Here is a 13,777-nt window from a genome sequence, read left to right on the forward strand (position 1 = left end):
TCAAAGTCGGTAGTCCCAGCATTTCATGGGCAGTGACCCAAGGGGTGGGAGAACTCATCTTTGTAAAACATACCAGAGAAAACTAGGGTGCTTTTAACCAGCACAGAACCTGGCACATCAAAAGGTTATTTCAAGTGGTAAATGGAGAGCACAGACTCCTAAACCAAGTCCTGGGAGGGGGCTGTTTTATGAACAAATGCCGACAATGTAACAGACCGACAAGGAGTGACCTATACTTGTCCAATTTCACTCAGCCATGTTGCACAATAATACAGTAAGCTTTTACCTCGTACTCTTCCATCATCTTGCGTATACCACTTCCCTTCTGGCCAATGATGTAACGATGCAGATCATAGGGTACGCCCACTTCAATGGAGACAGGAACCAGTGCCTATAATAAATGGAAAAGCAAGTGCAGGACGACATTTTAGCCTGGTGTTCTCAGCCAGAATTTACTATGGCTTATAAAGAAGGTTACAAAGAAATGCTAGCACCATGTGCAAAAATTATCAAGACACTTACCCATCCAAACATACGACACCTGGTTCTACAAATTGTTTCTCATACTTTCAAATTTTACTTCAAGCCAAAACAAATTTGGAACAAAGGGATTGGGCGGCACAGTAGTGGAGTCTCAGCTCCTGCGAACTCGGTCCGAACCAGACCACCAGTGCTGTCTGTGCGGAGTTTGCACGTTCTCCCCAATAGATTTCCTTTCACATCCCAAAGTAGTGCGGGTTGGGAGATTAATTGGTCACTGCAAGTTGTCCCCAATGTATAGGCGAGTTGTAGAATCAGAAGGAAGTTGATGGGAATGTGTTGAGAAGTAGGATTAATGTACAATTTGGGGAAATAGGTGCTTGGTGATCAGTACAAATTCAGTGGGCTGAAGACCACCCCCCCCCCCCCGTGCTGCTTGGCTTGTCAAATTTGTGGATCATTGTGGAAATGGGTCCTTCAACCACTGATCACCATCTCATACCCACACTAGCATACCCAGAACTGATGCATTCCCTTTGTATTACATTCTTCAATTTGAAGTTTGCCCCTCTATTGCAAGCTCTTTCCTTCCCACCGTACCAGCAAAGCATCTCTCGCTGCCTCACACCGTTCCTTCCGCCCAGAGATGATAATGATGTCATTTTTCCGGGGCACAGAGGGATCAACCTCCTTCACTTCACCATTGGTCTCTCCATTCTCATGGACTTGTTGCTCGGCTGCTGTGTATATAAATGAGAAGAATGCATGTCAGAATGTAGTTCGTTCAATCCTCCCAGGGCAGTTCACAAGTGTCAGAGAACCGAGCCCCTTGGACAGGGGGACCATTACAAATTTTAGTCTTAAGAAGAAGTAAGGAGGCTTGGTGGACAGCATAACTGGGAAGGCCTGCAGACGACAGATGAGAGGATCAGTCAAATGGGAGGGTGAACCAGGGCAATACCTCCAGTGTCTTCAAGGTCAGCTGCAGGTGGTGTCCCCGGGACACTAATATGTCTTGGAGAGGGATTCAGCTCACGGGAACTACTCCAGTACATCAAGCGAGCGGGCTGCCTGGACTATAGACATGGTGCCAAAGCAGGGTGGCACCTGCATGTGTAATATATGCAAAAATAATTCACTGTGCAGTTGGGTATGTGACAAATAAAGCACCATTGAGGTGATGTTTCCAGTGCTCCCTTAAACTGACTCGATTCACTGGAACATTTATAACTGTGGATTAACTTTAGATATTAGAAAGTGCAGTCATGAAACTGGAAACTAGAGCAACAAACAATCTGCTCAGGAAACTCAGCAGGTTAAGCAGTATCTGTGGAGGGCAATAATGATTCAACATTTTGGGTTGGGACCCTTCATCTAGACTGAAAGAGTAAAGTGGAAATGGCCAGTATAAAGAGTTGTGGTGGGAGGAGAGACAGTGAGGGATGGGGTAAGAGATGGCAAGCAATAGATGGACCCTGGTGAGGGGTTGATTGTCAGGCAGACACAGGTGGGGAGAAGGGAGGAGACGAATGAACCCAAATAGGGGTCAAGTCAAGTGTATTTGTCACATACACATACGAGATGTGCAGTGAAATGAAAATGGCAATGCTTGTGAATTGTGCAAAAAAAACTACAAAACAAAATGGAACAGAATCAGTAATTACATATTTGTGGGGAAAAAAGAAAAACAGCAACTTTAAAAAGACACCACACAACAGTAAATTGGTATAGTAAGTTAGTCCCTGGTGAGATAGGAGTTTACAGTCCTAATGGCCTCTGGGAAGAAACTCCTTCTCATCCTCTCTGATTTCACAGCATAGCAACAGAGGTGTTTGCCTGACAGTAGCAGCTGGAACAGTCTGTTGCTGGGGTGGAAGGGGTCCCCCATAATGTTGCTAGCTCTGGATCGGCACCTTCTGATGTCTTCTGATCCACAGAATCCCAATTTATCTTCAGTGATGTGTACGTGGTAAGGTGGGTAGATAAAATGAGAATGGGGGGGGGTCGGGGGAGGAGATGTAATGGACAGATGGAGCTTGGGTGGGAGGAGAAAGAAACTAGGTGATAGAGGGTGGGTCTGCAAGTGGACACAGGTTGATCAAAAGCAGAGAGAGAAAGGGACAGAGGGGGAGCAGTTTATGCTGTTCAGCCCATGGGTTTCTTCAGTAAATTGCCATTTACTCCAAAGTGTATTGGTGTATTCATAGTCAGAGTGATGCAGTGTGGAAACTGGTCCTTCGGCCCAACTTGCCCACACTGGCCAACAATGTCCCAGCTACACAAGTCCCACTTGCCTGCGCTTGGTCCATATCCCTACAAACCTGTTCTATCCATGTACCTGTCTAACTGTTTCTTACACGATGGGATAGTCCCAGTCTCAACTACCTCCTCCATACACCCACCACCCTTCGCGTGAAAAAGTTACCCCTCCGATTCCTATTAAATCTTTTTCCCTTCATCATTAATTAGAATAACACACAAAATCTACCAGATCATCAAAATTCCAGATGGTCTAAAGTTTTACAGTACTTTGTTTGCCAAGATTAAATGCAGCTCTTAATCATCACTGCTCACAACAGAGGAGCAGTAGCACCTGTACCTTGAGGTTCCTCACGTTCAGGGAATTTAATCAGCACACTGTGGTCCTTTGTAATCTGCTGCACCTTCAAGCCTTTAGCACCCATCACTATTCGGTGAAACTTCTGCGTAATTACACACTCCATGGTTACCTGAGCTTCCTGCGTTAAAAGAGTACAAAGTTAACTTGTACACAATACACTTTCCATTTGCAAGGATACAGTGACTCACCACAAAGAAAGTGGGTTAGACGGGGGTAGTCTTTTGAGGGTAGTGATCTCTGGAACTCTCAGTTTCTAGTAAAAGGAATTACTATTGTTTAATTATGTAAATCAGTCCCAAACACCAGATTCCTATTCAATGACAGTTGCTGGAAAATAGCAAGCAGTTATCATGAACAAAATGAAGCAGTTTACCAGTTGCCTTCGCTCTTGATCATTGCAGCACATACCCAACAATCAGAGCATCACACAGCTGTGAAAACCAAATCCCCTGCAAACAGAGTTGGTTTTTTTAAGTTTCATTCTCAGAAAGTTTCAAGAATTTAAGAACTTGGGGTATGTTAAACATCAGTCAGCATGGAATCTCCAGATAAAGGATCACTTGATGGCTCTAAAGCTACATAAGCAACACAAGACTGTGATAAATTATTTTTACATTGAAAGTTACTGCAGAGGAAGGTTCTTTGTTTGATTTTAAGATAACCATTATAAAATCCACAACTTTAAGTTTTATTCAGAGAAGTACTCAATCTACCCGTCTTGTGCCCTTGGCTTGATCCCTCATCTCCTGACTGAAAGGTGTACTGTGGTTCAATGGTTCACAAACTATATTGTGATTCAGAGTTAGAAGTCACTAATGGATAGGATCCAATTAGAAGACTTGTTGTACTAAGCCCCAGTTACAAATATATACTGGGATGGCAGGGTGAATTCGACGGGAACAGCAACAGCGTTCACATGGAGATGGTGGGAAACAATATTCATGCAGTCCAACCAGAACACTGGTTATGTGGTCTGGATAAAGCTTGTTGCACCTTTCCCAATTCAACCCACAACTCTTACTTCTCCGCACATCTTGTAAATATTATAGGGATGCAGAGACCCTATAATCTTCAGCCTTCTGGCCGTGGTGTGGAGAGACTGCAGCGAGGTACTGCTGAGGCAAGTCTCCCAGAACTCACCGGCACAGAAACTAGAGCACGGAGCCTCATCTTGACAGTCTGGAGCTTTGCATTAATAGCTCAAATACGTTTTACAGTTTTCATTAAAACACCAATGGCTTTTTTGACCCTCTTAGTAAATCTCTATTCAAATGAATGGAGGCCTTGATCTCATGCCCGGTCTAGTGACAGTAGTGGAGACAATGACAGTGTATCACAGCATCTCTAAGCTTTCTCTGTTGAACTCGACTTGGCACTCACTCAGCTCGTAGAAATTCAGGACAAGTTGATGACACACAAATGCTCTTAAGCAAATTAATGTCAACACAATTGAATGCTAATCAACCAGGTTGAGTCAGCCGAATGCCACAGTTCTCACTTAAAGCAAAATGAGGACATTGAATCGTAAGAGAATTCTTCCAACCTTCACCCCAGTCTAAGCAATGGACCAGGGTCAAGTTACCATACAGAAGTCAAAGTTGTTAGAACAGGCCTGTCCACAATACTTTGCAAACAGACCAAGCAAACAGGTGCCACTCTATTCATTCATCCAAGATGAACCCAATCTACTTTTACCTTAATTATACAACTTCAATCCAACATCTACCTTAATGGATTAAACAAAAATGAGTACAGAAACAAGTTGGGTAGCAATTTTTTGCAGCAGGAACCAAGCTGGAATAGAAAGCATTTAGTAATGCAGAAACAGGATAGGGATATCTCCACAAATGAGCATCAGCAGGAATAGCCATAGAAGAATTTGAATCAAACTAAGTCTTAATATGAATTCACTGCCAAAGCCAGAGATTCCCAATACAAGAATAATGCTGCAATTCCTCTTACCAGATCCTCAACGATCTCCTGCATGCGTTTTTTGGCAGCCTCCACACAATCCTTGGCTCCCTTCAGTGTTACTTTGTCACTTTGTGTTCCAGTGCGAGGGAAGCTGACCATCACGCCACCATATTCATCGGCAATGTCACGCAAAACCTGGCCCCGGCGGATCACAAAGTACCGGTGATGCTTGGGGTCAACTGTCATTGCATCCTCGATAACTTCATCCTGCAAAAGAAAGCAAACGAAGACTGAGCATGGCAGGGCATCTTCTCCTCTCATGACTCTTATACATACCAAACTGTGCTACAATCCGAGACAAGTTGGAGATGAAGACCAAGAAACAGTAGTGCATGTTATTTTTTTTTTAAACTACACACAATACAGGTAATTATAAAATACTGCAATAACAGCTGGCAAATGGCTAGGCTGAACCAGATTTTCATTTGGATTCACTTTCTCCCTCCAAACTGGAGACACATTCTTCAACATCTTGCACACAATGAGTCTTTGAATCAGTGAATGGTCTACATTGCCACCCAATGGATGGCATCTCTACTTAAATGTAGAACTTTGCTGAAGTACCATGGCTCCTGTCACAACATGCCCCTCACACAAGGCTCCACTTGCACAGTAACTTGCCTGGGATAGTTAGTTGTTATCTTTACGGCACCCTCGGAGGTTTGTCTGCAATAATAGGTTAAACCTGCCACCTTGTAGACTGTTGAGCCGTGCTCAATAGGCCCAGATTTAAGTGGCAGCTTGCTTCAGCATCCCCAAGCTGATACAAAGAATCAGGATCTTGCCTTCAAGGCACATTAAGAAAAGGTGGAGGAAGAATAGCCCCAAGCAGAGATGACCCATGCAGGAATAACTTAACATTCACAATCAAATGAAATCTTGGAGCAACTATCACTTTCATCCTACAGATCATCTACTGGTTCAAACACTAATGGTATGCAAGATGAAGAATTTGTACCAGACTCATGTTGGAACATGTGTCAGTGGTAAACACTTTCAGAGGCTAGTCCGAGGCAACTTACCAGGTTTTTAATGAGGATTTCCAGTTCCTTCTGAGCCTCTGCGACAGCTTCCTCCGTACCAACAATAGTGATCAGCTCTTGTTCCTTGTCATCTGCCATTGGGAAAATGATCCGAGCTCCCGTGTTATCCCGCACCTTACGGATGTTGGCTCCACCTCGCCCAATCAAAAACTTGTGGTATTCTGGCTTGGCACGCAGTTCACAGGTATGGTTCTTGATTTGCTGCACAAAAAGATACATGTTTAGAGAATGGTTTTGGCTTTGCTGAATGGCAAATTAGGGAGTCAACCAGAAACTCAATTAGCTGTAGAATATAAAGTGATTACTTCAAAGTAAGTGCGTGGAATCGAGCTGTTTTGCCACGGACAGTTTGCTCCATCTACCTCTGCTTTTCCTTCGGAAATCCCCATATTTTTTGCAAGATTTCCCGTCCCTCAGCATTTCCTTGGTTTCCAATCCCACTAGTCTCCCTAAAATGCATTATTTCAGGATTAAATTGCTTTTGACCATTTCATCAACTGATCAAAATGGTTCTTGAGCCAGAGACTACTCTGCACCTCAACACCAATCCTATCTGCAGATTTACAAATCACACCACATTCATGTACTTTCAGATCAAGATATAATGTGATTATACTAATAACAGTGCCTGGTGGCATACTGGTAGTGTTGCTGCTGCCTTACAGCACCAGAGACCCAAGTTCAATCCTGACTACAGGTGCTGTCTTTACAGAGTTTGTACGTTCTCCATGACCACGTGGGTTTTCGCCAGATGCTCCGCTTTTCTCCCACATTTCAAAGATGTGCAGGTTTGTAAGTTAATTGACTTCTGTAAATTGCCGAGTGCGTAGGATGGAAAACTGGGGTCACATAGAACTAGCGTATGCCTGATAGTTGATCGGCGTAGACTCAGTGGGCCGAAGAGTCCTTTTCCACGCCGTATCTCTAAACAATCTCTTCCTTCCAATCAGTTTGCAAGAACATCCTTGAATATCAAAAGAACCACACAAGAAACATCCCACCACCAAATTGGCAGCAAATTACCTTTTCCTCAGCAAGGTGGAGCAGCTGCTTCTTGGCCTTGTCAACCTCCTCTGTAGATCCTCTGATTGTGACTGTCTCACTACCCGAGCCTTCAGTGGGAAAGTGGATGTGTACACCTCCACACTCTTCCATGATGGAGCGGACAAAACGCCCCTTCGCACCAATCAGGGAATTGTGGAGTTTAGCCGGAATAGAAACTTCGACCTCCGTGATGTTTGCCTATGAAGCAGAAATAACCTGTTAAATCTCCAGGGGGTAAAAGGAAAAGTTCTAGGTTACACTCAATCAGTTGCTACCCAGTCTCCCCTGGAATACACTGCTGTTTCTGCCCTAGTAGAATAACTGGTCTTTCAAAGTAACAGCTTCTACAGCTGGTCCAAGGCAGAGTTTGGTGGTAGGAGGGTAAGGGAAATACTTTGACAGTTAATTAGTTCTGTTCGCACCACAAAGCAACTGTGCAACTCCATTATTAACAAAGCCTCATAACCATGGATGGTAGTGGTGCCTCACAGCTCCAGTGACTTGGGTTGAGTCTAATCTTCTGGCACTGTGTAGAGTTGGCACATTCAATGTCAGTGGTTTCCTCCAGATGCTCTGGTTTCCCTCCATATGCCGAAATAGTGTGGGTCGGTAGGTTAATTAGCTATAGTAAATTGCCATGGATGTGGGCATGTTTTGACCGATTGGTTATATCACAGCCTGGTTTAACATTTGAATTTTAACATTCAAGAACAAAGTAGGCTGCAGAAAGTGGTGGACATTGCCCAGTCCACCATGAATACTGACACCACCTCCACCACCAGAGGGATATTCGCAAAGCTCTGCCCTGAGTAGGCAGCTAATATCAGTGACCCACACCACTGGCCACATTCTCCTCTCACTACTTCCATCAAGCTGGTCGTACTGGAGACCAAGAACCACTAGGTTCATGAACAGCTTGCTCCACCGACTATCAGGCACTTGAACCTCCTTGCATTATCAAACCTCAACACATAGCTACTATGGATGTTGCAATACCATGGTTGCACTCCATACTTCTGCAGCTTGCACTGTTGTGGTCCAGTTTCCTAATATAACTGGTCATTTGTTGTACATTTGGTTTTGCTTGATTAATGTGCCTGTAAAGTTGCAGCAAGCAAGAAGTTTAATGTTCTGGTCTCGGTGCATATAATACTTGACCCGTGAAATTTTGTTGCAAAATCCAGAGGATATTCATGCGAAGTAAAGAGTACAAGAGATGCTTAATGTCTGTGCAAACTCTGAGCCAAAGGGCCAGTTTCTATGCGGTATGACCATAGCTTTCTTCCAGGAAAGGAAATAAAATTCCAATTAATGTTTTCCTCCAGAAAGTAATAGGTCACAATCTCGCATTTTAGCTCCATCTGCTCTAACATCCCAAAATAAAGTGACAATTATTCAATGGGAAAAATAAGTAATGAGCATGAAAATTTGAACTTTCTGCTACAATCAACCACGTAGTTACAGTAAAATTAGACACCTTTCATTATTTTAGATTTTGAAGATGGCAATTTAACATTTCACATTTAACAACCTCCTCTCACCCGAGTGAACGTGCATCTTCATTTCGCTCTGAAGATAGCCAAGGGGTATAAACAACAACAAAACAATTACTCTAGTCTTGTCACTTGGCTTCAGCAGTATTGTGCAGATAACAGGCTCAATAAAGATAGTCTATGGTGGACTATGTAAATCATGGGTATCTCCTTCAGTGCGTGAACTATTATTGCAGCATTAAACTGCAGGGTAACTGAAAGTATTCCATACCAGCTCCTTCTGGATGGCCAGGATCCTGGTACGAGCCACCTCACAGTTGGGTTTCTTTCCTGTGATAACAATCAATTCGGAGTTGCTGTTCTCCGCAGGCAGATCAATCTTTGTATTAGTTTCTTCACGAATCTGGAGTTAAAGGGGAAAAAAACAATAAAAGCCTTGAAATATTCTAGTGTGCTCATTGTATCCACTTGGTGAAATGAAGGCCTGGAGTCACTGTCATGGAAGGGGTGTCACAAATTATGACTTGTCAACAGCCACTTTCTTCTGCTCCACTAACGAGACCAAGCACTTTCTTAAAGAAAGGTTAAAAAAACCTTATTTATTTGAAACCATTTGTGCACGTGTCAAAAAAAGGTTAATGTTAACAGATTTCCCCCCCCCATTTTTAAAACGTACTCGTTACCGAGGCATTGCTAGGCAGACAGAAACAAACGCTAATGTTAGTTCACATATCCTGTCAGCATTTTGCAGGCTCAATGCTCAGTTAATTTCAAAAGAATACAGAGGACACAGATCACTAATGTTTGGTAAACCAAGTTTGGAACAAGATTTGTACACAAGGAAAAATAGAAGATTGAATGCTTATCAAAATTATAGTGTAATTGTTGTATTTATATTATACATCATGCAGAATTAGTCAAATAATCTAGGACACAAAGTGCTGGAGTAAAGGCCCTGTCCTACTTTCTCGAGTTACTCACGAACTCTCCCGAGTTTTCCCCTTGATTCGAACTTGGGGAATGTTGGGTAATGTCGGTAGCGAGCTCGTAGAAGCCCGATGGAGCCCGTAGATGTTTCGTAGCGGCTCGTAATGCCAGCCGTAGGAACTCGGGGCATCAGGTAAGTCGGGAACATGTTGAAAAATGTCCACGAGTTAAAAAATAGCCCCAAGTACCTACGAACGGCTATTACCGTAATTCTCCGAGTTCGAATCAAGGGGAAAACTCGGGAGAGTTCGTGAGTAACTCGGGAAAGTGGGACAGGGCCTTAACTCAGTGGGTCAGGCAGCAGCTCTGGAGAACATGGATAGATTACTTTTTGGGTCACCAATTCATGTTCTCCAGAAATGCTGCCTGACCCACCGAGTTATTCCATCACTTTGTATTTTTTTGTAAACCAGCATCATACTCCTTATTTCAACCTACTTAAAAATGTGGCTTCTTCACACATTTTGAAATCAATTCCAATTCATGCTACGAGAAACTAGCAAGGTGGACTAGAATTACCAAGATCACAATCCAAGTCCTCCTACAAAAGGAAATAAAATTCAAATGATTTTTATACAACCTCTGCTTAAATTTAATACCAACTCATTCTTTCTTTGAAGCAACCCACTAAAGAATTTCCAAGGCAAATAAAACAAAAAGATTCCATCAAACGGCGAAACGAATTTCTAGTTTCATGTTCTTGATGTGACCTCTCAATGCATAGTGGTCCAAGGAGCTATGGTGGTGAAAGCACTGTGAAACAGGTTGTGCAATTTGGGCTCCAGGTAGTAACCACATGCTTGACAAATCTTCTGGAATTTGTTGAGGATGCAACAAGTAAAATTGACACTGGAGAGCCAGTGGATGTAGTGTACCTTTGGTACATTACATGGTATTGGGGGTAGGGTATTGACATGGATAGAAAATTGGTTGGCAGACAGGAAACAGAGTAGGGATTAACGGGTCCCTTTCAGAATGGCAGGCAGTGACTAGTGGGGTGCCGCAAGACTCGATGCTGGGATCACAGCTATTTACAATATACAATAATGATTCAGATGAAGGAATTAAAGTTACATTAGCAAATTGCAGATGACAAAGCTGGGTGGCAGTGTGAACTGTGAAGAGGATGCTATGAGGGTGCAGAGTGACTTGGACAGGTTGGGTGAGTGGGCGTATGCATGGCAGATGCAGTATAATATGGATAAATGTGAGGTTATCCACTTGAGACAAGGCAGATTATTATCTGAATGGTGTCAAGGGGAAGTACACCGAGACCTGGGTGTCCTAGTACATCGGTCATTGGAAGTAAGCACACAGGTACAACAGGCAGTGAAGAAAGCTAATGGCGTGTTGGCCTTCATAAAAAGCGGAGATGAGTATAGGAGCAAAGAAGTCCTTCTGCAGTTGTACAGGGCCCTAGTGAGACTACACCTATGTTGGATCACCACCCTGTTTAGGCAAAAGTAACGTGGCAATGATGACATGCTTTAATGTCATAGACTCTAAAACTCTTGTGGAAGCAGTGACACAACTAAGGCCATCCACCTGCTGCCTTGATGCTTTACCTACCAACTTCTTTAAGAATGTTTTTGACTGCCTAGCAATAGACATACTGCAAATAGTTAACAGCTCTCTCCAATCAGGCAATTTCCCAAAAGCCTTGAAAACTGCAGTTATTAAACCCCTTTTAAAAAAGCGGAGCCTAGATGCCTCTATTATTAACAATTATAGACCAATATCAAACCCATCTTTCATAAGTAAAATCATTGAGAAAGTTGTCCTCCAGCAACTTAATCGCTTCCTGGCTTCAACTGGCTGCTACAACTTCCAGTCAGGATTTCGACCTCTTCATAGCACCAAGACCGCCCTTATTAAAGTTGTAAATGACATCAGTCTTAACACAGACTCTGGCAAAGTTTCAATATTAATGCTATTAGACCTCAGTGCTGCATTCGACACTGTTGATCACTCAATACTTTTGGGTTGGAAAAATTGGTGGGGCTTTCAGGCACAGTCTTAAGTTGGTTCAGGTCATATCTACAAGATAGGAACTATTTTGTTTCCATTGGCGACTTTGTATCAGAAACAACCGCAAGGTTCGATCTTAGGGCCCTCTTTATTCAACATCTACATGCTCCCACTAGGACAAATCATGCAAAATAATAATATTGACCACCACTGCTATGCCGATGACACTCAAATCTATGTAGCGCTATCACCAAATGACTATCGCCCCATAGATCTGCTGTGCCAGTGCATTGAGCAAGTCAAAGACTGGATGTGCCAAAATTTCCTCCAACTAAATAAGGACAAAACGGAGATAATTGTTTTCGGTGCTAAAAAAGAAAGGCTTAAAGTAACCCAACACCTTCACTCTCTGTCCCTGAAAATTTCAAACAAAGCAAGAAATCTCAGGGTTATTATGGATTCAGATTTACATTTCGAGAGTCACATCAAATCAGGAACAAAATCAGCCTACTATCACCTCAAAAACGTAGCAAGATTAAGAGGACTCATGTCAGCTCAAGACTTAGAAAAACTTGTACATGCCTTTATTACTAGTAGGCTAGATTATTGTAACGGTCTCCTTGCAGGTCTTCCGAAAAAAACTGTCAGGCAGCTACAGCTTGTTCAGAACGCTGTTGCTAGAGTTCTAACAAAGACCAAAAAATTTGAACACATTACACCAATTCTTAAATCCTTACATTGGCTCCCTGTATGTCAGAGAATTGATTTCAAAATCCTGCTGCTCACCTATAAATCACTACATGGTTTAGGGCCAAAGTATATCACTGACATGCTTCCACTATATAAGCCTTCTAGACCGCTAAGAACTTCTGAGACCAATCTGTTAGTGATTCCCAGAGTAAATACAAAACATGGGAAAGCAGGATTGTTACTATGCAACATATAGCTAGAATAAACTTCCTGAAGATTTAAGACTTGCCTCAACTTTGACCACTTTTAAAACAAGACTGAAAACTTTTATGTTTACTTTAGCTTTCAGCTAAATCTTAACTACATTGCACTTTTAACTTTTGCACTTTTTATAATGCATTTTTAACTTTGCTTTTATTTTATTTTAATTCTTCTATTTTATTTCATTTTATTGTATGACGTTTTTATGTGAAGCATTTTGAATCTGCCTCGTGTATGAAATGTGCTATATAAATAAAGTTGCCTTGCCTACACCTGGAGTATTGTGTGCAGTTCTGGTCTCCTAATTTGAGGAAGCACATTCGTGATATTGAGGGAGTGCAGCGTAGGTTCACAAGGTTAATTCCCAGGATGTCATATGATGAAAGAATGGAGTGACTGGGCTTGTATTCACTTAAATTTAGAAGGATGAAAGGTAATCTTATAAACACATAAAATTATTAGGGGATTGGACATGCTAGTTGCAGGAAACATGTTCCCGATGTTGGGGGAGTCCAGGACCAGGGGGCAGTTTAAGAATATGGGGTAGGCCATTTGGAACTGAGAGGACAAAAAACTTTTTCACACAGAGTTGTGAATTTGTGGAATTCTCTGCCTCTGAAGGCAGTGGAGGCCGATTCACGGGATGCATTCAAAAGACAGTTAGATAGTGCTCTTACGGCTCGTGGAATCAAGGGGTATGGGGAGAAGGCAGGAAAGGATACTGATTGTGGATGATCAGCCATGATCACATTGAATGGCGGTGCTGGCTCGAAGGGCCGAATGGCCTACTGCACCTATCGTTGATGTATATCTATGTATTTCTGCCATGTGTGATTGTTCATCAACCGGGCTTCATGAGCACATCAATTACACTGTTCCTGTGAAATGCTTTATCAAACTTCTACAGCTGTATTGTGAAGAGAACATCAACTGACTGAATCATGGCCTGCTTCAAAAATTAAAAAATGTTTAACAACAAAGGAGGCTGTAGTAAAAAATAAGACACCGCCTGGTCCACCACAGGTACTGATCACTTGCCAGAGGGATCTACAAGAATTGTCGCCTCATAGCAGCTGCTAATTTCAAATTAATCTACACTACTCTGGCCTCACTCTCACTGCTACAGACGCCAGAGAACTGTTACCTCCAAGTTCAAGAACACCATCCTCCGATCAGCCATCATGTTCTTGAACTACCTTCTCCAACCCTACCGCAGC

The 13,777-nt window shown here is 42.6% G+C and overlaps 1 protein-coding gene across 6 annotated transcripts in view; it reads right to left on the minus strand.

The window, feature by feature from the left end:
• LOC116979795 (high density lipoprotein binding protein) overlaps positions 1 to 13,777 on the minus strand; it is an 82,914-nt gene that overhangs the window by 17,677 nt on the left and 51,460 nt on the right. For 5 of the 6 annotated variants that reach the window (XM_033031618.1, XM_033031615.1, XM_033031617.1 and 2 more), the window contains exons 16-22: positions 8,926 to 9,057; positions 7,141 to 7,359; positions 6,097 to 6,318; positions 5,063 to 5,281; positions 3,080 to 3,218; positions 1,081 to 1,220; positions 287 to 391 (exon numbers count right to left, since the gene is read on the minus strand). In XM_033031618.1, the coding sequence (XP_032887509.1) occupies positions 287 to 391; positions 1,081 to 1,220; positions 3,080 to 3,218; positions 5,063 to 5,281; positions 6,097 to 6,318; positions 7,141 to 7,359; positions 8,926 to 9,057 (1,176 nt within the window). The remainder of the gene's footprint in view (positions 1 to 286; positions 392 to 1,080; positions 1,221 to 3,079; positions 3,219 to 5,062; positions 5,282 to 6,096; positions 6,319 to 7,140; positions 7,360 to 8,925; positions 9,058 to 13,777) is intronic. The other variant, XM_033031619.1, reaches the window with a different exon arrangement.

This window comes from Amblyraja radiata, chromosome 13 (genome assembly GCF_010909765.2).
Source record: "Amblyraja radiata isolate CabotCenter1 chromosome 13, sAmbRad1.1.pri, whole genome shotgun sequence".
NCBI lineage: Eukaryota > Metazoa > Chordata > Chondrichthyes > Rajiformes > Rajidae > Amblyraja > Amblyraja radiata.